Source organism: Eleutherodactylus coqui, chromosome 3 (assembly GCF_035609145.1).
Source record: "Eleutherodactylus coqui strain aEleCoq1 chromosome 3, aEleCoq1.hap1, whole genome shotgun sequence".
NCBI classification, from domain to species: domain Eukaryota; kingdom Metazoa; phylum Chordata; class Amphibia; order Anura; family Eleutherodactylidae; genus Eleutherodactylus; species Eleutherodactylus coqui.
In genome coordinates, this window is record NC_089839.1 from 3,674,361 (window position 1) to 3,700,911 (window position 26,551).

Genomic DNA, 26,551 nt, shown 5'->3' on the forward strand with positions numbered 1-26,551 from the left:
TACAGTGAGTCCACCAGCCGAATAGTGAGTGCAGCTCTGGAGTATAATACAGGATGTAACTCAGGATCAGTACAGGATAAGTAATGTATGTACACAGTGACTCCACCAGCAGAATAGTGAGTGCAGCTCTGGGGTATAATACAGGATGTAACTCAGGATCAGTACAGGATAAGTAATGTATGTACACAGTGACTCCACCAGCAGAATAGTAAGTGCAGCTCTGGGGTATAATACAGGATGTAACTCAGGATCAGTACAGGATAAGTAATGTATGTACACAGTGACTCCACCGGTAGAATAGTGAGTGCAGCTCTGGGGTATAATACAGGATGTAACTCAGGATCAGTACAGGATAAGTAATGTATGTACACAGTGACTCCACCAGCAGAATAGTGAGTGCAGCTCTGGGGTATAATACAGGATGTAACTCAGGATCAGTACAGGATAAGTACTGTATGTACACAGTGACTCCACCAGCAGAATAGTGAGTGCAGCTCTGGAGTATAATACAGGATGTAACTCAGGATCAGTACAGGATAAGTAATGTATGTACACAGTGACTACTAGCTGAATAGTGAGTGCAGCTCTGGAGTATAATACAGGATGTAACTCAGGAGCAGTACAGGATAAGTAATGTATGTATACAGTGACTCCACCAGCAGAATAGTGAGTGCAGCTCTGGGGTATAATACAGGATGTAACTCAGGATCAGTACAGTGATGGATCCTTTGTTCTGTCCTACAGGATTTGCTGATATTCCATCTGGGAAGCAAAGTCCATGTGTTCTCCGGAGGGCAGCGGTGCCATTGAGGAGGAGCCCCCGTTTCCCGTTGCAGACAGATTCTCCATCCGTATTGAATGCCCGTATTGATAGCCTCGATAACATTCCTGACCTGAGCAGCCCGACACCAGGGGGCAGCAAATCCCAGGCGGTAAGTCGTGTGTGATATGATGGGGTCTAGCGGCTGTCAGGACATGCTGGGAGTTGTAGTTTCCTATCGGACGCGGTGCTGCCGGTTACTCTGGATCCTCCTGCTTGACATTCGTGTTCCGCACAATAATATGAAGCCCTGTGTGAGCGGCGAGCGTTAATTACTGCAGCCGGAGGGTCGGGGTAGCGATGCGCAGGCGAGGGGTTTATATCCTGTATGGAGGGGGATCGGGAGCCGTTCGCGCTCCATATGTTGGTCCCAGACTGAAGGCCCCAGCAGCGCCATGACAGACCGGGTACCAAGCTGCGCCGTCAGATCGCGGGAAAAACCGTATCAGAGAAAATAAACGGAAGTTAGTTTATAAAAAAGGAAAACCCTTTCCCCGTATTTATAATGCGCCCCCCCCCGTAAGGCGTTATTTATAATGTCCCCCCCCCCCGTGAGGCGTTATTTATAATGTGTCGTCCCCCCCCCCCCGTAAGGCGTTATTTATAATGTGTCGTCCCCCCCCGTAAGGCGTTATTTATAATGTTCCCCCCCCCCCGTAAGGCGTTATTTATAATGTGTCCCCCCCCACCCGTGAGGCGTTATTTATAATGTGTCGTTCCCCCCGTAAGGCGTTATTTATAATGTGTCCCCCCCCCCCCCCCCCGTGAGGCGTTATTTATAATGTTCCCCCCCGTGAGGCGTTATTTATAATGTGTCGTCCCCCCCGTAAGGCGTTATTTATAATGTGTCGTCCCCCCCGTAAGGCGTTATTTATAATGTGTCCCCCCCCCCCCCCCGTAAGGCGTTATTTATAATGTTCCCCCCCCCCCGTGAGGCGTTATTTATAATGTGTCGTCCCCCCCGTAAGGCGTTATTTATAATGTCCCCCCCCCCCCCCCCCCGTAAGGCGTTATTTATAATGTCCCCCCCCCCCCCCCGTGAGGCGTTATTTATAATGTGTCGTCCCCCCCGTAAGGCGTTATTTATAATGTGTCGTCCCCCCCGTAAGGCGTTATTTATAATGTGTCGTCCCCCCCCGTAAGGCGTTATTTATAATGTGTCGTCCCCCCGTAAGGCGTTTTTTATAATGTCCCCCCCCCCCCCCCCCCCGTGAGGCGTTATTTATAATGTGTCGTCCCCCCCGTAAGGCGTTATTTATAATGTGTCGTCCCCGCCGTAAGGCGTTATTTATAATGGTCCCCCCCCCCCCCCCCGTAAGGCGTTATTTATAATGTGTCGTCCCCCCCGTAAGGCGTTATTTATAATGTGTCGTTCCCCCCGTAAGGCGTTATTTATAATGTGTCGTCCCCCCCGTAAGGCGTTATTTATAATGTGTCGTCCCCCCCGTAAGGCGTTATTTATAATGTGTCGTCCCCCCCGTAAGGCGTTATTTATAATGGTCCCCCCCCCCCCCCGTAAGGCGTTATTTATAATGTGTCGTCCCCCCCGTAAGGCGTTATTTATAATGTGTCGTCCCCCCCCGTAAGGCGTTATTTATAATGTGTCGTCCCCCCCCGTAAGGCGTTATTTATAATGTGTCGTCCCCCCCCGTAAGGCGTTATTTATAATGTGTCGTCCCCCCCCGTAAGGCGTTATTTATAATGTGTCGTCCCCCCCCGTAAGGCGTTTTTTATAATGTCCCCCCCCCCCCCGTGAGGCGTTATTTATAATGTGTCGTCCCCCCCGTAAGGCGTTATTTATAATGTGTCGTCCCCCCCGTAAGGCGTTATTTATAATGGTCCCCCCCCCCCCGTAAGGCGTTATTTATAATGTGTCGTCCCCCCCGTAAGGCGTTATTTATAATGTGTCGTCCCCCCCCGTAAGGCGTTATTTATAATGTCCCCGTCCCCCCCGTAAGGCGTTATTTATAATGTGTCGTCCCCCCCGTAAGGCGTTATTTATAATGTCCCCCGTCCCCCCCGTAAGGCGTTATTTATAATGTGTCGTCCCCCCCGTAAGGCGTTATTTATAATGTCCCCCGTCCCCCCCGTAAGGCGTTATTTATAATGTGTCGTCCCCCCCGTAAGGCGTTATTTATAATGTCCCCCGTCCCCCCCGTCAGGCGTTATGTATCCCAGATGACGAACGTTGTCACAACAATACACAACGCCAGAAATTCGTCACTCCAAGAAAAAATGTAATTAAAAGTGATGACTAAGTCCTATAAACCCCAAAATGGGAGCTGCAGGACGTCCCACAGGAAACTGTCAGCGCCGCGTCTGCGGAAAACGCTACAGCAGCAATGGCGGCCGGAAATAACCTGTTCCTCAAACACCCTGTTTTCCAAGTATTACAGCAAAAAATAAATGTGGTCATCCTGACAACCCGCCTTAGAGATGGCGCCGACCTGACAACCAGCAGTGGACAGGAGATGCTCCTTACATGATGGTTGTCCCCGGCGGTGGAGACGTCACACATGTATGATCAGGGGACACGCCGTTAACCCTTCCTGTAACCACTCTATGTTGTACTTGCAGACAAAGGCCACAGAGGGCGCTGCAGCGATGGATGTTCTGTCGCCACTTGCTGCATCGGTCAGGAGGAAGAGTCGAGCGTCTGATAACTTGTGTGCCACCAAACCGGAGAAAAGGCGAGCCAGCGCCAAAGCTTCACACGACGACACGGAGGAAGAGGGGACGTGCCACGTGCAGTGAAGAGGACGGCGGGCGCCGTTTACACGCAGCGATTCGTCACATCATGTTTTTATATCCTTGTCCGTTCCCAGTGGCTGACGGCGCGGTTGCTTCTTGGATCACGTGTCACACTCTGTTCCTGGAGGGATAGGAACACCCGCCTGTCAGTTCCAGTAGGAACAACAGAGGAACAGCAGACTTGTTATTTTAAGGGTTTCCCTTGCCCGTCGGCTACTGATGGCGCCTCCAGAGGACTGGTCAGCGGTGGCTAATTGGCCAGATGACCCCCGGACCCGGCGATTACAGACGTGTCAGCAGTGGTTACGGCGCCCCCTACTGCAGGCCTGGAAGGTTCTTGTATTTCTCCGGGGCCACGGTGGTCTGATAAGACGTAGATAATGGACTTCATGTAACACATTAATCATGTACTCTTAGAGCGCACGTCTAACGAGCTCATTAACCCTTTCTGCTGCTGCGCACAAGGTGGCCGAGATCCCAGCCGCTCCTTTGAGGAGTCGATCACCTGGTTTACAGATCCCAAAAATGTCCGCAGACCAATAATTGACTTTGTTAAGGTTTTCTTACAAGTGAGGCGGAGTCGTGGGTCCTCTGCTCGCACCCGCCCCCCCGTTGTCTGCGGTGCCCCCCCCCCCCCCCCGGTGTCTGCGGTGCCCCCCCCCCCCCGGTGTCTGCGGTGCCCCCCCCCCCGGTGTCTGTGTTGCTCCCCCCCCCGGTGTCTGCGGTGCCCCCCCCCCCCGGTGTCTGCGGTGCCCCCCCCCCCCGGTGTCTGCGGTGCCCCCCCCCCCCGGTGTCTGCGGTGCCCCCCCCCCCCGGTGTCTGCGGTGCCCCCCCCCCCCCGGTGTCTGCGGTGCCCCCCCCCGGTGTCTGCGGTGCCCCCTGGTGCAGTCAGCACACAAACACCAGCTGGAGTCTCCTCAGAAGCCTGTGTGCGTTGGAACCAGGGGGGCCGGTGAGCAGAGACCCCCGACTCCCAGTCACCTTAACTGCAAGCACCATGGCTGAGCGTCTGCTGTTGGTGACGTGGTCCCTTTAAGGCCGCATGTCCACTAGCAAAATTGAATTGCGCCTTCCGCGGGCGCCCGCAGGGAATCGTTGGCCGGCCGCAGTCAATTCAATGGAATTTTGTGCCCGCGGATGGCATTTTAATCGATTTGCGTTTTTCACGTGCGGGAAAAAAAACGCAGCTCGCTCCATTTTACCGCGGATCGGCCACATTGCCATCTCTAGGTGTGGGTAGCCGCAGGCGAGAAAAATACCATTTAAAGCAAATCCGTGCGGATCGTATTTTCCTGGTGGACACGAGGCCTAAGAGTTCGCGGCGCCACGTGCGATCGGATCTGCACTTGCGCTGGAGTTCCCCTTTAGGGCTCCTTCACACGGCCTTAAATCCGCAGTGAATGGAGTCCATTGTTTGCAGCGGCTTCGTTGACAGCTGCACGTTTTTCACATGACTTTTTAACCGTGTGTGCGCCAGTAGGCAGAAACGTGCAGCGAAGCGGCGCATTGTGGTACGGGAATAAGCTGCGTCTTCCCGGACAGAGGTACGGATCCGCCCGTGTGAAGGAGCCCTGGAGGCGCTGACCGCCTTCCTCCCCCGTTCCCCGCGCTCGCCGCCCCCAGCCGCAGAGTGTTTTTACAATGACTGGTCTGTTGTGTCACTTTCTGTCGTGTTTTCCGCGCCCGGCGCAGTTTCTCGTATCCGTAGTTACGTCTTGTACATATTTATGTGTTCGGGGTTTTCACTGTTTTGTAGTCGCCTCTACTAAATCCTATTTTATTACTCAGTCTGGATTGTTCTACAACGCCGCGGCCTGATAACGAACGGCGCCGACCTCTGCGTTACGTTGTTTCCAGAAGGCTTCGGCTCGCTCACATCAGCGTTACGGTCTCCAGCCGGACCATGTCAATCAGCGGACCCGATAGCTGACCCGTTCGCTCCGCCTCTCTTCCATCATCATTCCATTTTTCGGATGAAGTAAATGGCGCGGTCCGCAGGGGTTTCCATTCATCTGGCCCATTTTCCCCAAGGTGCAGACGGAGTATAATCACCGGATTCGTCACCCGCTGATGAGAAGCGGCCGCTGAATGGCGATGAGTCTCGGGTCTTGATGGATTTCGGAGACTCTTTGTTTCTGTTTCTCATCCGTTTGCTTCCATTTTCTAACGGCTGCCCTCCTCGCCGATACGTAACGCTGCTGTGAGCGGAGCGCCGGCGGCTTCACACGCGGTTCTGCAGAAAAAAAAGAAAGCATGTGGTTTTCAAAAACCAGCCGCGATTTCTAAAAGACGGATGCGTTGTGAACTGTGAACACCGCCTTAAAGGGGCCACGTTTGACACTCGAAGTTTAATACATCTCTTCCAATGTGTGTGGTTTTCCCCATAGAAACAGCGCCATCTCTGTTCGTGTGGTCGTGTTTGGTATAGCAGCTCAGCCCCATAACAGATATAATCCACTGTGTTGTGCAAAGCCTTGGTGACACAGGGGTTCAGGTGGCACCAGAGAGAGGATGCCTACCTAATGCCACCCCTCACAACGGGCCTAGAATAAAGGGGCTTTCCAGGAGTATAAAAGCACGACTGCCTTCTTCCAAAATCCACAGCCACCCGTGTGTGCTACAGCCGAGCCCTACAGCTGCACTACCACAACCAACCTGCAGACGGCCGGGGTGCTGTTTTTGGAAGAAAGAAAGCAATGGTTTTCTAAACCTGCAGACCTCAATGCCTCCGTCCGCCTCCGGTGTGCTATTAACTCACCTTCTCCTCCACTTACCATCACCATCTTCCCTCTATTCCGGCAGCGACAGTAGGTGTTATCATAGGGTCACCAGGGCTCAGGACAACCAACCAGAAGCCAGTTATTTTTATAGCCCAAGTGAGGGAATGAAATAATAGAGGTGACGGGTTGCTGTGAGGTTCGGCACGTGTTCTTATACTGTGCAGCCATATCACAGGGCCAGGAAGTGTTGTCATGGGGAAACCAGGCAGAGCAGCACATCACGGGGGAGCAGACAATGAAGGGCTCTTCCAGCAAATCACCATTTATTAATGAAGCAGAATACATTGTATGAACAGATTGTACATCCAGCTTAGATTACCGTCCAGTAGATAAAGCGTCCGCCGCCATCCTCGCCGCCGTCCGCTCGCGCCCAAAGTCTCCGCCCACCCAATAGTTCTGCTTTCATGCATGTAAACTGTTTCAATTAGAAATGTTCTGTTTTATGTCTCCAGCTCCTCTACAGAGCTATGCGTCTCCATGGTAACAGACTACAAACAACCCTGCGTCGTCTGACCCTGCAGTCACATTGCCGACTGTCCGCCCCGGACTTCCTGTCCCCTATGAAAGTATGGAGGAAGATGGAAGGAGACAGACGGAAGGATGACTGCAGGATCAGACGACACAGGGGTTGTTTGTAGTCTGTTACCATGGAGACCCATAGCTCTGTAAAGGAGCTGTAGCCACAAAGTGAGCAGAAGGCGCCGCAGAGCTTTTTCTTATAATTATTAATGCGCTAAAGCGAAAAACTTCTATAAAACTCCCCCCCCCCCCCCCCCTTCCTCTTTAGCACAGATGGAATATGATCGCTAATGGGGGCTTCACAGCGCAGTTTTTCGCAGCTCCGGTTTCTGCTGTGATTTGGCTCTTCCATCTGCCGCAGATCTGCATTCTGTTTCGCTCCATCCAATGGGACAATCTGCAGCGACCCCCGGCGGGGGCCGTGTGACCCGTCCTCTCATCTCCGTGCAGTAAAATATGTAAACAATGGCGCGGGTTCCCGATTCACTGTATGCAGTGCGGATCTGACGGCTGCGCCCCCTCCCCCGATCCTGGGTGTTTGGTCGGCCCCCGCATGAATGGAGCGGTGGTCATACAGGCGGGCTGCCGCTCCATTCACTTCCATGAGTGCCGGATGTTACTAAGATCAAACACTTCAGCGCTCGCCGACATGATGTGAGCGTCCCTGCGTGACACCGCGCCAATCACACGGCCGACCCCTTAGAGCCAAAAACACCCAAAACATTTCGGGACGTTTTGGTCTCCGTCACGTTTCCCGCAGCGCTGTTTCTTCACACTTCACGTAGTTTTTATACACATTATGCGAAGTTCCGGTTCCCCGCTGATTTGGGATCATTCAGACATGAACAATGGCGCAGCGCGTCCCGCTCTCATCCGATTGTGTTCATCAATCCACGGTGCATCTGTGCGACATTTGTGTGTTCACTGTGTATGTACACGGCATCCGTATACCTGCTGGGGTTAGGTGAAGAACACAAACGGCGCCGTATTCATGGACTGAAAGCTGCATCCGCCCGTGTGAATGAGCCCCGACCTCCGAGAGAGAAGCCTGGGGGAAAAACGGAGCTGATCCAAAAAACAAGCACCACGAACGGAACGCTGCAACCAATCAGAGCTCAGCTTTTATTTCTGAACCTCTGATTGGCTGCTCGGGGTGGTGAGGACGGCCTGACTACTCGTGTGCTTTATACTACACCCTCCCCCACGGAGCAGTGACAGTCGGGTTCTCGTGCGCCTCGCTGGCTCTCCGTATGCTGTAGGCGGCGAGGAGCGCAGGACGGCGCATCACTGGGCTCCCAGGAGCCGCCGTAGGTTTCCGCGCAGCGGCAGACTCTCCGATGTGTATTGGGTCCCATCATAGGTGATGGAATCGTCCATCTTCACCCTCCGCCGCAGCTCCTCTCTCAGCTCCTCCAGCAGCTCCAGCTTCTTCCACTGCAAGAAAACAGAGCAGAATAAGACGTCTTCGGCGTGAGGAAGATCCGCCGCAGGCTGCAGAAAGGTATGAGAAGATTGGCAATTGGGTGTCGCCATCCCCCGTGTCATCGTGGTGCGCCCCCGACACTTACATTATCCAATGCTAAGCCGTCAATCCACTCACACATTTCCAGGAGGAGTAACCGAGGGACAGCGCAAAGCAGACCTCTAAGAAAAGATCGTCCTGCAGTGTCATATGCCAGGTTGCCTTTACATCCCGTATGCAGATATAGCCGTGTTGTCAGCGCGCACTACATCCTGGGCTCCTCCATCGGTCACGCTGCGCTCGCCGCGGCAGGGAACATGGCAGGAGTCTTGTGGTACAAAATGTCCTCCACTAACATCTCTAGATCTAAGCGCGGTACAGACGAGCGCCGCCAGAAACCGGGCAGATAACCAAGAACGCCACTGCGATTCATGTTTGGCGCAGTAGAACCACGGGAGCTTTGGGTACTCATGACAGCCAGTTCAGGGAATGACAGGCTGGGGGCCGGGTGGTGAAGCAGTGGGTGAGCCCAGGCGAGGGGCCGCCACAAGCATCGCCCACATAGGGGCCTAGAAGGGCCTCTTACGGGTCACAACCGAGGAGCAGACTCCACTTTTTTGTTCTGTAAACTTTAATCGAAAAAGCAAAACCGGACGCAGTTTACTCTCACCAGCGTCAGAACAGTCACGGCGGCAAGAGGCGGAGCCAGCGGCGATTTCCCCAGCGTTCCCTTTCGCAGAATGTTGACCGTCGTAGAGGTTCTGGTGTCCTGTGATGTTGCAGAACCCCAACAAGTAGTCCCGCTGTGCAGCTCCTCCTCCTCTGGCATCCCTCTAGCTCCTCCTACTACTCCATCAGCATTGGTCATTGGCCTCCTTCTGTTCTTTTTATATTTGCCCCCCTCCTAGAGTCTCGTGAGAGTTAAACATCCCCCCCCCCCCGCTCTGCGCCTTTTTTTAAAGGAACATTGCAAGCAATAAACTGGGTCCCCAAACCCACAAAACGCCCCGCTGCACTTTTTCCTTCCCCCTTTTAAAAAATAGTAACTCATGAGGGAACGATACAAGGATCTCTCCATGATCTGTTTATACCCAGGACTGCGACGGTAACAAGAGGGCCTCCGCTACGTCTAGAGGAAAGCAGGTTTCATCACCAACATAGAAGGGGGTTCTTTACTGTAAGAGCAGTGAGACTGTGGAACTCTCTGCCTGAGGACGTGGTGATGGCAGGATCCATAGAGGAGTGTAAGAGGGACTGGATGTCTTTCTATGATATTACAGGATATAGACATTAGGTGACCAGTGGGGTTGGTGATCCGGGTCTTGGAGTCGGAGAGGAACTATCAGAGGTTGGTCCGGGGATTATTCTGATTGCCATTATGGAGTCAGGGAGGAATTTTTCCCCTCAAATGGGCTAATTGGGTTCTGCCTCATTGGGGTTTTTTTTTGCCTTCCTCTGGATCAACAAGGGGGGTGGAAACAGGCTGAACTGGATGGACACTGTCTCCCTTCAGCCTAACGTACTATGTTGCTATGACTGGCACATGGAGGGCACTGTGGCTGGTGGAGAGGGACGCGTGTTCGTGTGATTCTTCCTGTTTTGCCCGGGTCGATATGTCCTGATACTGTAAGGATTTCGGCACGGGTGTTTCATTACCACCTGGTATTCGTATGGCACGCCAGGACATATGGTGCTAGGAGGGAGAATGGGTCATGTGATGGTGGGCACGTGGGCGCTGGGACGGCTCTCCTGAGGCAGGATAAATATATAGCGGCATTCTGTGCTATTTTGTGTTTGCTGTCGCCTCATCTAGAAGTAGAGAGAACAAGGCTGCCGGAAGGAAGAGGGTCTGCGCTCCTCTGGTAGGCCCTGTAGCTCCAGTCTGGAGTCGGACGCCATCAGAACTCTTGGCCTACTGCCTAGCGATTGTATGGTGTCTGGATTTGGGCGACCTGAGACCCAGGGCACCACCATCACGACCCCCATCCTGGTGACTAGGGCCATTCGGGGCCATGGGGGGCAGTATCAGGTCTACCGTCGCGGGTTTGACTTCTACGAAAAAAACTGCAGCATTACAAACTCGGTTGGCGTCACCCAAAATGGCTTCTTCAGCGGGTTCTCCTGTCAGGAAAATGAAGACCCAAGAGGACTTATGGGCATTCCAGAGGGCGTTTCCCTCATTCACAAGTCTGGGAAAGTTGGGTGAAAAGTCCAGGGCCGCGGGGCCCCATAGAAGACATCAGAATGTGCCCCACCGCTTCTCCTTCTCTGCTGCTCCTTAACCCTCTAAGTTCCTCTCCGTTGGCTGGCATCTTGTTTTGCTGCATTTAGCCCTACAAGGTAAAGCGCACGACATCCAGCGCCTACCTGCTGTCCGTGCGGGCGGCCAGACGGGGACACTGCTGCTATGTGTGACATTTCACAGGCGTCTTCGACAATTACGCAGTTTCTCGGCTGCGTCGGCGTGAGGACCTGTTATGTCCGACCTTTCCCGTGCTTGTTCTACAATGTCAGAACGGACAGTCCGTCAGATTACTCGCGCTTCTGTTTGGAGACGGAGTGACACCAAAAGGGACCTTTCATGCGGGACAGAATTACGCCGCAGGACGCAGCCTAATCCGCAGCGCCGGAATGCCACGGGTCTAAGTGCAGATTTGGATGCAGGCAGACTTTAAGCTATTTTTGATTCCACGTCAAAGCCACAAGTTGCCTGCAATTCCGCTGCTGTACTCTGTTTGTGGCCCCTGACCTCTCCCTCCAGGGTCTGCGTGTATGAAGGTACACAGCACCGATGCTGGGCAGAGAGGTCAGGAGTCAGACAGATTGCTGCAGGAGCCGTTGTCAGATGGAGATACACTGGGGAAAAGGCGTTAAATGCTGGAGAAAAACTGCAGGGGTTAATATTACTACTGGGGCCATGATGGTGGACACAGCTACTACTGGGGCCACCATACGGATCATTATTATTACTGGGGCCACCATGGGGGTACACAATTTCTACTGGGAACACGATGAGGGACACTATTACTACTGATAATGGGGGGTCATTATTACTACTGGGGTTACTATGGATGTCACTATTACTACTGGGGCCACAATGGGGGTCTCTATTACTACTGGGGCCATAATGGGGGCCACTATTACTACTGGGGCCATAATGGAGATCACTATTACCACTGGAGCCATAATGGGGGTCACTATTACTACTGGGGTCACCATGGGGGTCACTATTACTACTGGGGCCATAATGGGGGTTACTATTACTACTGGGGCCACTATGGATGTCACTTACTACTGGTGCCACAATGGGGGTCACTATTACTACTGGGGCAATAATGGGGGTCACTATTACTACTGGGGCCATAATGGGGGACACTATTACTACTGGGGCCATAATGGAGATCGCTATTACCACTGGAGCCATAATGGGGGTCACTATTACTACTGGGGTCACCATGGGGGTCACTATTACTACTGGGGCCATAATGGGGGTCACTATTACTACTGGGGTCACCATGGGGGTCACTATTACTACTGGGGTCACCATGGGGGTCACTATTACTACTAGGACTTACAATGTTAATCTGCCACCCTTCTGGGGAAAGTTGAGAGGATCTTGGCATAGAGAAGTGCATTTCCTGCCAAGTAGAGTTCATCAATATTAGTTCCCCTCCGTTCTCACCTGTAGCAGAGGGGATCTATATCGCCAGCTTGTTAGTCGTGTGCCGGCTGGTGGAAACCGAAGTGGCTGACCTACCTATCAGAAATGGTCAGTGGTGCAGCGAGGCGTGGTGTGGCATGCTAGGCCGTGCCCGGTGTGATTTGGGCTCCACCGTGCACGAGTGCAGGATCCGGGCAGCTTGAAATAAGTCCACCTTTCGGTCCGTACGTCGCAGGTTGGTGATGGCATGTAGTGACTGGAGCCGGTAGAGACTGGTCTGTCTGCCCCTCACATTCAGCAAACATCACCAGAAGCTGCAGGGTGTTTCCAGGCACAGAAGAAGTATCAGCTGTGTGTGAAGACCAGCAGGAGAGAAGAACAACTGAAGTGACCCCAGAAATGACCCCAGAAGTGACCCCAAGACTGGGATAAGATACAAGCGCCATTGTGAGGGGATTCAGGTTGGTGTAACCCATAAGAGAAGTTGGGACCACCTAAGGTAAGTCTATTGGAGGCATATCCATATAGTCAGAATAACCCGCCGGGGCAGAGATACACAGCGGAGCCACAAATCCTGCAAACACCGATTCCTGCTGTGGGAAACCTGGCCGCCATCATTTCCATACAGGGAAGCTCTAATAGAAGGGGCCTTCAGTTGTATCTAATCCATCTGCACTCATTGCCAGTAACATCTCTTCTATAGAAGGAGTCGTCAGGATAAAAACATCTGTGTGTGATTGTACCGCCTCTAGCTTGGATACAAGATGTGATACAGGGAGGAAAGGCTCTAGTACCCTGTTGTACGGCCTCTAGCTTGGATACAAGATGTAATACAGGGAGGAAAGGCTCTAGTACCTTGTTGTACCGCCTCTAGCTTGGATACAAGATGTGATACGGGCAGGCATGGAGGCTCTAGTACCCTGGTGTACCACCTCTAGCTTGGATACAAGATGTGATACGGGGGGCATGGAGGCTCTAGTACCCTGTTGTACCGCCTCTAGCTTGGATACAAGATGTGATACAGGCAGGCATGGAGGCTCTAGTACCCTGTTGTACTGCCTCTAGCTTGGATACAAGATGTGATACCGGCGGGCATGGAGGCTCTAGTACCCTGTTGTACCACCTCTAGCTTGGATACAAGATGTGATACGGGCGGGCATGGAGGCTCTAGTGCCCTGTTGTACCGCCTCTGCCTTGAATAAAAGATAGGATGCAGGTGGCATGGGGCTCTAGTACCCTGTTGTACCGCCTCTAGCTTGGATACAAGACGTGATACAGGCAGACATGGAGGCTCTAGTACCCTGTTGTACCGCGTCTAGCTTTGATACGAGATGTGATACGGGCGGGCATGGAGCCTCTAGTACCCTGTTGTACCGCGTCTAGCTTTGATACAAGATGTGATACGGGTGGGCATGGAGGCTCTAGTGCCCTGTTGTACCGCCTCTGCCTTGAATAAAAGATAGGATGCAGGTGGCATGGGGCTCTAGTACCCTGTTGTACCGCCTCTAGCTTGGATACAAGACGTGATACAGGCAGACATGGAGGCTCTAGTACCCTGTTGTACCGCGTCTAGCTTTGATACGAGATGTGATACTGGCAGGCATGGAGGCTCTAGTACCCTGCTGTACCGCCTCTAGCTTGGATACAAGATGTGATACTGGCAGGCATGGAGCCTCTAGTACCCTGTTGTACCGCCTCTAGCTTTGATACGAGATGTGATACGGGTGGGCATGGAGGTATACATGTTTGTTGTTGTATCCTGTGGCATATCGCTCCACATTTGCTGTAACTGAGCCTCTAGATTGTGTAAACTCATAGGCTGTGGAAGTTGGCATCCCAGATGGTCCCCTACATGTTCTATCGGTGATAGATCCGGTGACCGGGCACGGAGGTGTGACAGTGTTGTGGGGGCTCCTGTGACCCCCTTGTGTGCGGCCGAGCATTATCCCGCTGGAAGCCGCCATGAGAGGAACACATGTGGCTGCAGGATGTCCTGAACATATCGCTGAGCTGTCATTGTCCCTCGTACCACCACTAGGGGGACCGACTGTCATATGCAATGCCCAACAAACCATCACACCAGAGGGGGGCAAGATTGAGGCGCTCACCCCGAGGTCTTCAAAAATGAATGCAGCCGTCATCAGCACCCAAACTAAACCTGGATTCACCATGGAAGACAACCCGGTTCCCCTCCGTAGCGTCCAGTTTCATAGTTCACGACATCACTGCAAATGTCGTCAACAGTGGGTGTCAGAGGCCGCGAAACCAAATGTCCTTCAGCCAAGTGCCTAGAAATGGTTCAGACAGACACAGGGGTGTAACTATAGCGCCCCCTGTCTCTGGATGGTGGACAACAAAACAGTTGGAGCTGCTGGTGCTTGTTGGATAATCAGGCACTCCTCTCTACTGGTGGTCTGTAGGGGGCGTCCTGAGCCCGGTCACCTTGTGTGCCCCCATCTACTGGTCCCAACACCTCCTAACAGTCTGGTCAGATGCTCCTCTCTACTGGTGGTCTGTAGGGGGCGTCCTGAGCCCGGTCACCTTGTGTGCCCCCATCTACTGGTCCCAACACCTCCTAACAGTCTGGTCAGATGCTCCTCTCTACTGGTGGTCTGTAGGGGGCGTCCTCAGCCCGGTCACCTTGTGTGCCCCCATCTACTGGTCCCAACACCTCCTAACAGTCTGGTCAGATGCTCCTCTCTACTGGTGGTCTGTAGGGGGCGTCCTGAGCCCGGTCACCTTGTGTGCCCTCATCCACTGGTCCCAACACCCCCTAACAGTCGGGTCAGACGCTCCTCTCTACTGGTGGTCTGTAGGGGGCGTCCTGAGCCCGGTCACCTTGTGTGCCCTCATCCACTGGTCCCAACACCTCCTAACAGTCTGGTCAGACGCTCCTGTCTACTGGTGGTCTGTAGGGGGCGTCCTGAGCCCGGTCACCTTGTGCTGGAACTGCATGCCGAATACTGAAGCGAAACGACACCTTCTCCGGGGGGCGCAGGAGTGTTTTTGACAAGGAATCTATATATCTCCTAATCTACCTGCTCACCCAGGACCGCCGGGGCTCTGATAAGGGGCATTCACACTCGGTATTTCTCATTCGCATCAGGCAAGGCAGCACAAATAACAGCAAGAGCAAAAACAATGCTAGAGATCCTGGCGGCCCACCTCATGAATGTCCCGGTGCTTTCGGTGACGGTGGTCTTGGAATACGCGCTCCAAGGCACTGCAGATGGAATAAGATTACTTTCTTTAACAGATCATTCATCAGGAATTGGTGAAAAGTTATCAAAACTCGTGCAAACAGAAAGTGGAGCGGTCGTCCATGTGATGCATCTAAACAAGCTCAGCTTCAGTGTAAAGCATGGGGGACGGACACAGCAGCCACATAAATCCATATGCTGGTATTTCAGATGGAGTGTAACGCTACACGGCGTCCCTCAAGGAGTGAAGTCAACAGAAGCTGAAGGGACATAACGTTACTGGACGGTTGAGCTCTCACCCCCCCCCCCCCAACCAAAAAATATTCCTATATGTGCTAATGCGTTTAAAGCTGCAGAAACGCAGGACAGCGCCCCCACCTGTCCGACCGGCAGCCTCTTAGTATCAGGTCATTGGTGACGTCTTCGAGAAAACGGAGACAATTCAGATCTTCTTCCCTGTAGATAGAAAAAGAACCTGTTTTATTAACCCCTCGGTGGCTGGCCCCGTTTGACCTACTAATTTTTCAGATTTTTTTTTCGGCGCACATCAGACAGCAGAACTGTTCGTTTTTTCCGTCGCCCGATCCGGATGAGGGCTTGTTGTTTGTGGGGCGAGTTGTATTTTCTAATCACTTTTGGGACTTTTATAAATTTTTTTTTATAGGGAAAAAATAAATTCTGACCTCAATTTTTTGGATTTCCTTTTTAGGACGTTCCGTGCGCAGAACAACATGATGACATCATTCCGTGGGGCGCTTCCCGCCACACAGAGTTTATGCAGTTTCTTATATTTTGTTCCGGGAGACTTGTATCTGTCAGCGGGGGGCGCCCTGTGGGGCTCTCTGCCGGTGGGGACGGCTGTAGTCTTTATCGGTATTATTTTGGGGTACGGACATCTTTTTGACCACTTTTTATTCCAATTTTTGGGGAGCCAGGAAGGGGTTAATATACGTAATGAGGAAGCGGAGGAGTGATTGGAATTAGCTTTCTGCATGCTGGGAGCAGTAGTTCAACAGTTGGGGATCTCTGCATTAATCTAGTATGTACAGATTTGCTGCTCTGGTTTACTGCGCTATCATAGGACCATGACTTTGCATCTGAGGGACAGCTGGGGGCGCTGTTGTACTGAGGCTTATGGGAAGTGCTAGTTCTTGGCTGTGGTGGCAGGCGGTACTACACCTTGATGCGAGACGTAAACTCCACCATCGTAGGAAGTAAGTGGTAGAAGCGTCTCTGACTGCACAGCGATGTCCTCCTAGTCGTGCGTCTTCTGGTAGCCATGTAGGCAGGAGTCACTGACTGTTCTGTAATGTACGCCCGCCGTGCGCTCGGCGCTCTCCTACGACAGATCTGCGACGTTTACAATCTATCACCGCGACGCGCAATTATTGTGCTTTATTATCTTGTTTACTGAAGCTGTAATTTCATGTGATAAATGAAAATGTTACGAGGAATCAACGACCGCGGCGATGATGGAGGAGAGCTGACACATCTGTAGCCGTGCGCCGCCGCGCCAATTAATCATCCTCTAACAATGCAGAGAATGTTACTGCGCAAATACCATGTGGAACCACAACTCCCAGCATGTCCAACTGACTGCGGCTGAAGCTTAGAACAAGGAGAGTGTGGTGGCGGGCCTCACCTGCTGAACCCCCCAGGACTCCATTCCCTGTAAACCCCCATTATGGTCCAGGTTCCCTGTAAGCCCCCCTTATGGTCTAGGTTCCCTGTAAGCCCCCATTATGGTGCAGGTTTCCTGTAAGCCCCAATTATGGTGCAGGTTCCCTGTAAGCCCCCATTATGGTCCAGGTTTCCTGTAAGCCCCCATTATGGTGCAGGTTCCCTGTAAGCCCCCCTTATGGTCTAGGTTCCCTGCAAGCCCCCATTATGGTCCAGGTTTCCTGTAAGCCCCCATTATAGACCAGGTTCTCTGTAAGCCCCCATTATGGTGCAGGTTCCCTGTAAGCCCCCATTATAGACCAGGTTCCCTGTAAGCCCCCCTTATGGTCTAGGTTCCCTGCAAGCCCCCCTTATGGTCTAGGTTCCCTGCAAGCCCCCATTATGGTCCAGGTTTCCTGTAAGCCCCCATTATAGACCAGGTTCTCTGTAAGCCCCCATTATGGTGCAGGTTCCCTGTAAGCCCCCATTATATACCAAGTGCCCTGTAAGCCCCCATTATGGTGCAGGTTCCCTGTAAGCCCCCATTATGGTCCAGGTTCCCTGTAAGCCCCCATTATGGTCCTGGATCCCTGTAAGCCCCCATTATGGTGCAGGTTCCCTGTAAGCCCCCATTATGGTGCAGGTTCCCTGTAAGCCCCCATTATGGTCCAGGTTCCCTGTAAGACCCCATTATAGACCAGGTTCTTTGTAAGCCCACATTATAGACCAGGTTCCCTGTAAGCCCCCATTATGGTGCAGGTTCCCTGTAAGCCCCCATTATAGACCAGGTTCCCTGTAAGCCCCCATTATGGTGCAGGTTCTCTGTAAGTCCCCATCATGGTCCAGGTTTCCTGTAAGCCCCCAATTATGGTGCAGGTTCCCTGTAAGCCCCCATTATGATGCAGGTTTCCTGTAAGCCCCCATTATGGTGCAGGTTTCCTGTAAGCCCCCATTATGGTGCAGGTTCCCTGTAAGCTCCCATTATGCTGCAGGTTCCCTGTAAGCCCCCATTATGGTCCAGGTTCCCTGTAAGCCCCCATTATGCTACAGGTTCCCTGTAAGCCCCCATTATAGACCACGTTCCCTCTAAGCCCCCATTATGGTGCAGGTTTCCTGTAAGCCCCCATTATAGACCAGGTTCCCTGTAAGCCCCCGTTATGGTGCAGGTTCCGTGTAAGCCCCCATTATATACCAGGTTCCCTGTAAGCCCCCATTATGGTCCAGGTTCCCTGTAAGCCCCCGTTATGGTGCAGGTTCCCTGTAAGCCCTCATTATAGACCAGGTTCCCTGTAAGCCCCCATTATGGTGCAGGTTCCCTGTAAGCCCCCATTATAGACCAGGTTCCCTGTAAGCCCCCATTATGGTGCAGGTTCTCTGTAAGTCCCCATCATGGTCCAGGTTTCCTGTAAGCCCCCAATTATGGTGCAGGTTCCCTGTAAGCCCCCATTATGATGCAGGTTTCCTGTAAGCCCCCATTATGGTGCAGGTTTCCTGTAAGCCCCCATTATGGTGCAGGTTCCCTGTAAGCTCCCATTATGCTGCAGGTTCCCTGTAAGCCCCCATTATGGTCCAGGTTCCCTGTAAGCCCCCATTATGCTACAGGTTCCCTGTAAGCCCCCATTATAGACCACGTTCCCTCTAAGCCCCCATTATGGTGCAGGTTTCCTGTAAGCCCCCATTATAGACCAGGTTCCCTGTAAGCCCCCGTTATGGTGCAGGTTCCGTGTAAGCCCCCATTATATACCAGGTTCCCTGTAAGCCCCCATTATGGTCCAGGTTCCCTGTAAGCCCCCGTTATGGTGCAGGTTCCCTGTAAGCCCTCATTATAGACCAGGTTCCCTGTAAGCCCCCATTATGGTGCAGGTTCCCTGTAAGCCCCCATTATAGACCAGGTTCCCTGTAAGCCCCCATTATGGTGCAGGTTCTCTGTAAGTCCCCATCATGGTCCAGGTTTCCTGTAAGCCCCCAATTATGGTGCAGGTTCCCTGTAAGCCCCCATTATGATGCAGGTTTCCTGTAAGCCCCCATTATGGTGCAGGTTTCCTGTAAGCCCCCATTATGGTGCAGGTTCCCTGTACGCCCCATTAGGGTCCAGGTTCCCTGTAAGCCCCCATTATGGTGCAGGTTCCCTGTAAGCCCCCATTATGGTCCAGGTTCCCTGTAAGCCCCCATTATGCTACAGGTTCCCTGTAAGCCCCCATTATAGACCACGTTCCCTGTAAGCCCCCATTATGGTCCAGGTTTCCTGTAAGCCCCCATTATAGACCAGGTTCCCTGTAAGCCCCCATTGTGGTCCAGGTTCCCTGTAAGCCCCCGTTATGGTGCAGGTTCCCTGTAAGCCCCCATTATATACCAGGTTCCCTGCAAGCCCCCATTATGGTGCAGGTTCCCTGTAAGCCCCCATTATGGTCCAGGTTCCCTGTAAGACCCCATTATAGACCAGGTTCTTTGTAAGCCCACATTATAGACCAGGTTCCCTGTAAGCCCCCATTATGGTGCTGGTTCCCTGTAAGCCCCCATTATAGACCAGGTTCCCTGTAAGCCCCCATTATGGTGCAGGTTCTCTGTAAGTCCCCATCATGGTCCAGGTTTCCTGTAAGCCCCCAATTATGGTGCAGGTTCCCTGTAAGCCCCCATTATGATGCAGGTTTCCTGTAAGCCCCCATTATGGTCCAGGTTCCCTGTAAGCCCCCATTATGGTCCAGGTTCCCTGTAAGCCCCCATTATGGTCCAGGTTCCCCGTAAGCCCCCATTATGGTCCAGGTTCCCCGTAAGCCCTCATTATGGTCCAGGTTCCCCGTAAGCCCCCATTATGGTCCAGGTTCCCCGTAAGCCCCCATTATGGTCCAGGTTCCCCGTAAGCCCTCATTATGGTCCAGGTTCCCCGTAAGCCCCCATCATGGTCCAGGTTCCCTGTAAGCCCCCATTATGATGCAGGTTTCCTGTAAGCCCCCATTATGGTCCAGGTTCCCTGTAAGCCCCCATTAAGGTCCAGGTTCCCTGTAAGCCCCCATTATGGTCCAGGTTCCCCGTAAGCCCCCATTATGGTCCAGGTTCCCCGTAAGCCCCCATTATGCTACAGGTTCCCTGTAAGCCCCCATTATAGACCACGTTCCCTGTAAGTCCCCATCATGGTCCAGGTATCCTGTAAGCCCCCATCATGGTCCAGGTATCCTGTAAGCCCCCATTATGGTCCAGGTTCCCTGTAAGCCCCCATTATGGTCCAGGTTCCCCGTAAGCTCCCATTATGGTGCAGGTTCCCTGTAAGCCCCCATTATATAGCAGGTTCCCCGTAAGCCCCCATTATGGTGCAGGTTCGCTTTAAGCCCCCATTATGGTCCAGGTTCCCTGTAAGCCCCCATTATGGTCCAGGTTCCCCGTAAGCCCCCATTATGCTACAGGTTCCCTGTAAGCCCCCATTATAGACCACGTTCCCTGTAAGCCCCCATTATGGTGCAGGTTCCCCGTAAGCCCCCATTATGGTCCAGGTTCCCTGTAAGGCCCCATTATGGTCCAGGTTCCTTGTAAGCCCCCATTATGGTGCAGGTTCCCTCTAAGCCCCCATTACGGTCCAGGTTCCCTCTAAGCCACCATTACGGTGCAGGCTTTGCCCCCCAGGCTCCGTGTTATTGCCACAGCTTGCCCCTCTTTATGCTGCCAGGCTTTGCCCCCTAAGCAAGCAGTACTCCGTTGTTTGCCCCTTTTCCAGGACTCTTGGGCCGATTCCCCACCCTTTATTGCATTTCCACTAGCGAGGGGGTTCCTGACGATGCCCCAATAACATGGGGGGAGGGGGAGGTCCCGGCGGGCCCCGCTCTCCAAGGGCCCTAAGTAGTTGCAGAGTTTCCTTCTCTCCTCTGCCAACCCTCATCCATTGCTTATATAGTGCCACCATAAACTGCGGCGCAGTACACAGATTCTGTCACGCAGGCGCCTCGCGGTCCGCGCAGCTCTGCTTTGTCCTGCAGCTTCTCATTAACCGCGGCTCCTGGATTTCCCCGCAGTTGTCAGCCGGCAGGAGAGGATTCGCACTCGGTGCACTTCCATCCTCCTCTTTAGCTCCTTTTTGCTATTAGTATGTGAACCCTGTAGATTAAATCAGCGACGCTACAGGACGAAGCGCGAGGGGACGATCTACACAACCGCCGCTTTACGTGATTTATATTTATGCGCTGCAAATGCATTGTGGGTATAATAGCCTGTAATACATGGCAGTCAGTGCGAGCGATTGTCTTCTGTTATCCGCCATTTCTGGCACATCAGTCAGAAGACTCCAACTAAAAATGGTGTGCCAACAGGCAATATGGCAGGCGGGAAGAGGGATTTACATGGTCCGCCTCCGTGACTCGGAGCCCAGACATCATGAACCTGGCGACAGAATCCCTTTAAGTTGACCACAGTTTTTCTCTGCCGATCCAGCTGATTGTGGCAGTCTGTCTAACATCTACGGGTTTGGCCAACGATCCTGCAAGTCTCCCATCCCAGTCATCCCATCGCCAAATGTCAGATCCCACAGCACTTGTTATCCTGACAGGAGGACCAATAGAGGAATCCGGTGGATCCATCCCCCAAGTGAAAAGGACAACAAGAGCATTTCAAGGAGAAAAAAATTCCTTTCTGACTGATCGGTTGGACGCCAACGGAGGCGGACATATTGCATGACTTATAAGGTGTCCGCCACCGATGGGCAGAGCGCCGAGCGCATGCCGTGTGGCGGGACGTGTAATAACGGGGGCTGCTGCTCATCACATCCATGTTGTCGTTCATCGGGCGCCGCGAGTATCTGATGTAAGGGGATGGAAAAGCCCAACGATGTGCGGAGGACGACGATCACCACCACTCACCCGGCTCTCTCCTCCACGTTCCACCCTTTTTCCGCCCCCTGAAAAAGCAGAAATAATTGAACATTTTGGTAAATGGCGCCGGTTTTATCGTGATATTTTTGGAATGAAAAAAACTAAATAAAGTGAATCTACAATTCTTATACATTTTTTTTCTAATGTCAAACCGGTACTTCCAGAGTCTCCCGGGGCTGCGCCATCCACATCGCCATTTAACGGGTTGTACCAAAATTACCCTGTCCATAGGATGGCGCTGATCTCAAGAATGGGACCCCAGTGTCCCGCCCTCCTGTCACTTCTTCCCCCGCAGTGACATCAGTATAACGGGAACACAGTTAGCATGCCATTTATTCAATGGAGCAGATAGAAATACCCGAGTGGCGCCCCTCTGGTATCTCCGAAGTCCTAATGATAGTGAATGGAGCGCCACCAACACCAGCAACACCACCAACAGCGCCAGCACCATCAACAGCGCCACCACCAGCACCACCTCCAACAGCACCACCAGCGCCACCACCATGACCGGCAGCACCACCACCAGCATCTTGAGGGCAGAGTGTGCTCCTCATGGAAACGTGAGCTAAAGCTTCGTATCTCCATATTGACATATTTTTCATCTGCCACTTCTGCATCACCGGACCGGCGGTGCTGCGCTCACCAGATGCCGCCGGATACCGGGTGAAAGGCTGTGCTGACAGCTTGAAGAACTGAGAGGGGCGCTGCAGCTGATTCTGAGTTAAAGTCTGCATGAATCCTACAGAATGCTGCGGACTTTATGGTAGTATTTTCCGCGGTGAACTTCTTCCGCCCCGTGGGAGCGAACAACACGCGGAACGACACGAGGAATGACACAAGGAACACGAGGAGCCAAAGGAGGAACAACACGCGGAACAACACGCGGAACGACACGAAGAACAACACGAAGAACAACACGAAGAACAACACGAAGAACGACACGAAGAACGACACGAAGAACGACACGAAGAACGACACGAAGAACGACACGCGGAACGACACGCGGAACGACACGCGGAACGACACGAGGAACGACACGAGGAACGACACGAGGAACGACACGAGGAACGACACGAGGAACGACACGCGGAACACCACGAGGAACACCACGAGGAACACCACGAGGAACACCACGAGGAACAACACGAGGAACAACACGAGGAACAACACGAGGAACAACACGAGGAGCCAAAGGAGGAACAACACGAGGAGCCAAAGGAGGAACAACACGCGGAACGACACGAGGAACGACACGAGGAACGACACGAGGAACGACACGAGGAACGACACGAGGAACGACACGAGGAACGACACGCGGAACACCACGAGGAACACCACGAGGAACACCACGAGGAACACCACGAGGAGCCAAAGGAGGAACAACACGAGGAGCCAAAGGAGGAACAACACGCGGAACGACACGAGGAACGACACGAGGAACGACACGAGGAACGACACGAGGAACGACACGAGGAACGACACGAGGAACGACACGAGGAACGACACGAGGAACGACACGAGGAACGACATGAGGAACGACACGCGGAACGACACGAGGAACAACACGAGGAACAACACGAGGAGCCAAAGGAGGAACAACACGAGGAGCCAAAGGAGGAACAACACGCGGAACGACACGAGGAACGACACGAGGAACGACACGAGGAACGACACGAGGAACGACACGAGGAACGACACGAGGAACGACACGAGGAACGACACGAGGAACGACACGAGGAACAACACGAGGAACAACACGAGGAACAACATGAGGAACAACACGAGGAGCCAAAGGAGGAACAACACGAGGAGCCAAAGGAGGAACAACACGAGGAACAACACGAGGAGCCAAAGGAGGAACAACACGAGGAACACCACGAGGAGCCAAAGGAGGAACAACACGAGGAGCCAAAGGAGGAACAACACGAGGAACAACACGAGGAACAACACGAGGAACAACACGAGGAACAACACGCGGAACAACACGCGGAACAACACGCGGAACAACACGCGGAACAACACGAGGGACAACACGAGGAATGACACAAGGAACAACACGAGGAATGACACAAGGAACAACCTGAGGAAAGACACAAGGAACAACAAGCGGAACAACACGAGGAACAACACGAGGAATGACACAAGGAACAACCTGAGGAACGACACAAGGAACAACACGAGGAACAACACGAGGAACAACACGCGGAACAACACGAGGAACGACACGAGGAACGACACGAGGAATGACAAGGAACAACACGAGGAATGACACAAGGAACAACCTGAGGAACGACACAAGGAACAACACGAGGAACAACACGCGGAACAACACGCGGAACAACACGCGGAACAACACGCGGAACAACACGCGGAACAACACGCGGAACGACACGCGGAACGACACGAGGAACGACACGAGGAACGACACGAGGAACGACACGAGGAACGACACGAGGAACGACACGAGGAACAACCTGAGGAACAACACGAGGAGCCAAAGGAGAAACAACACGAGGAACAACACGCGGAACAACACGCGGAACAACACGCGGAACAACACGCGGAACAACACGAAGAACAACACGAAGAACAACCTCAGGAACGACACGCGGAACAACACGCGGAACGACACGCGGAACGACACGCGGAACGACACGAGGAACGACACGAGGAACGACACGAGGAACGACACGAGGAACGACACGAGGAGCCAAAGGAGAAACAACACGAGGAACAACACGCGGAACAACACGCGGAACAACACGCGGAACAACACGCGGAACAACACGCGGGACAACACGCGGGACAACACGCGGGACAACACGCGGAACAACCTGAGGAACGACACGAGGAACAACACGCGGACGGACGGCGCGACTTCTCTGCTGTCGGTTATGTTTCTTTCAATGTTCCAGATTTCTACCTCCCCTTATAATAACAGTAATACTCACGGGTTGCGGCACGGGACTGAGGGTTTCCGCAGGCGTATATTCGTCTTCCACGGACCTGTTAGTAATAAGAGGATTAGAGGACATCATCGTTACACTAAACCAAATCATCACAAGAGTTACAGAGTGACAAGAGCGGTAATCGGGTATAAGATGAGCCGCAGCAACGCGGAGCTTCCAGAAGGATCTCTGGTCATCGCAGGAAGCATGACGTTACTAGTTCACCACCGACAACATGACTCTTGTGGGGGGTCTTCACACCAGGAACCATCAGCACAGAACCTGATAGATTAGGGGAGCCTCCTCCCATGCCCAGCCGGACCCCCATTCCTGCGGTGCCCCCCAAGATGGCGCACCTATAGTAAGAGTGGCTCTTTTCAGAAGGGAGCGCACACACCGCAATCATCTATACGGCGACACAAATGCCCAGACAACTCAGAAGAGTCACAACTACTGTCTGTGCGACAGCTTCCTTGGGAGACACCGCAGGAACCGGGGCCCATGAAAAGAAGCTCTCTGGACCCCAAATCACTTAGATCACAGGGCTTATAGCTGATGACAGCTGGACCGACCTCATATAAAGATAAAGTCCCTCCTCAGTCAGCCGGAGACAAAGGCGAGCACAGAGGGGACCACCTAGCTGCTCTACAGCCCTCCCCCACCCCATCCTCTTCCTACCCCTCTTTCTTCTTCTTCATCTACCTCCTCTTCCAACTACTCCTTTGCCTCCTCTTTTTCATCCTCCTCCTTTCTTTCCTACTCTCCCTCCTCCTCCTCCCCCTTTCCTAACCACCATCCTTCTACTCTCCCCTCCCCTTGCCCTTCCTCTCTCTCTTCTTCTTCCCCTGTCTTCCACCATCCTCCCCCTTCACCTACTCTTCCTCCCCCTCTTCCACCCATCTCCCCCTCTCCCTCTTCTACCCACCTCCCCCTCCTCCCCCTCTCCTCCTCTTCTCCTCCCCCTCTTCCACCATCCTCCCCCTTCACCTACTCTTCCTCCTCCCCCTCGTCCATACTTCTGCCTCTTCTCCTTCCCCTCTCTTCCTCCCCCTCTTCCACCCACCTCCCCAATCTCCACCTCTACTCCTTCCCCTCTTCTTCTTCCACCCACCTCCCCCTTCTCTGCCTCCCCCTCTTCCACCATCCTCCCCCTTCACCTACTCTTCCTCCTCCCCCTCTTCCATGCTTCTCCCCCTTCTCCTTCCCCTCTCTTCCTCCCCCCTCTTCCTCCCCCCTCCCCCTTCTCCCCCTCTCCTCCTCCCCCTCATCCACCATCCTCCCCCTTCACCTACTCTTCCTCATCCCCCTCGTCCATACTTCTCCTCCTTCTCCTTCCCCTCTCTTCCTCCCCCTCTTCCACCCACCTCCCCAATCTCCCCCTCTACTCCTTCCCCCTTTTCCTCTTCCATCCACCTACCCCTTCTCCCCCTCTCCTCCTCCCCCTCTTCCACCCACCTCCCCAATCTCCCCCTCTACTCCTTCCCCCTTTTCCTCTTCCATCCACCTACCCCTTCTCCCCCTCTCCTCCTCCCCCTCTTCCACCCCCTCCCCATTCTCCCCCTCTCCTCCTCCCTCTCCTCCCCCTCTCCTCCTCCCTCTCCTCCCCCTCTGGCATAGGTCTCCGTCAGGGCTGGCAGCGTTTAGGGCGGCCTATAAACTACTGATGTAGTTAAGGGATGGCAGCGTTTCATATAGTAGTCAGTGGCTCAGGCAGATGTACGAAGAGCCCTGAGTGGAAGGAGTCTGTGCAGCGCGGAGGGGCAGTGTGCTATATAGCGTCACCTATTCAAACGCTTGCTGATGGCGCATCACTAATTGTCCCATTTATGTGCAGTTATCGCAGCGACCGTGAACCTTAGACAAGCTGGCGGTGCGGACCCGGATAGATCTGGAGA

The 26,551-nt window shown here is 53.3% G+C and overlaps 2 protein-coding genes across 7 annotated transcripts in view; one reads left to right on the forward strand and one right to left on the reverse strand.

The window, feature by feature from the left end:
• CENPF (centromere protein F) overlaps nucleotides 1–4,195 on the forward strand; it is a 46,898-nt gene extending 42,703 nt beyond the window's left edge. For all 3 annotated transcript variants that reach the window (XM_066595065.1, XM_066595067.1, XM_066595066.1), the window contains exons 19-20: nucleotides 745–932; nucleotides 3,398–4,195. In XM_066595065.1, coding sequence (XP_066451162.1) covers nucleotides 745–932; nucleotides 3,398–3,574 — 365 coding nt within the window. In that variant the 3' untranslated portion in view covers nucleotides 3,575–4,195. The remainder of the gene's footprint in view (nucleotides 1–744; nucleotides 933–3,397) is intronic.
• Nucleotides 4,196–7,135: 2,940 nt separating this feature from the next.
• Nucleotides 7,136–26,551, reverse strand: part of LOC136619689 (spermatogenesis-associated protein 7-like) — a 184,214-nt gene continuing 164,798 nt past the window's right edge. For all 4 annotated transcript variants that reach the window (XM_066594457.1, XM_066594458.1, XM_066594456.1 and 1 more), the window contains 5 exons: nucleotides 24,660–24,714; nucleotides 21,697–21,734; nucleotides 15,572–15,649; nucleotides 15,159–15,216; nucleotides 7,136–8,304 (listed from right to left, as the gene is read on the reverse strand). In XM_066594457.1, coding sequence (XP_066450554.1) covers nucleotides 8,155–8,304; nucleotides 15,159–15,216; nucleotides 15,572–15,649; nucleotides 21,697–21,734; nucleotides 24,660–24,714 — 379 coding nt within the window. In that variant the 3' untranslated portion in view covers nucleotides 7,136–8,154. The remainder of the gene's footprint in view (nucleotides 8,305–15,158; nucleotides 15,217–15,571; nucleotides 15,650–21,696; nucleotides 21,735–24,659; nucleotides 24,715–26,551) is intronic.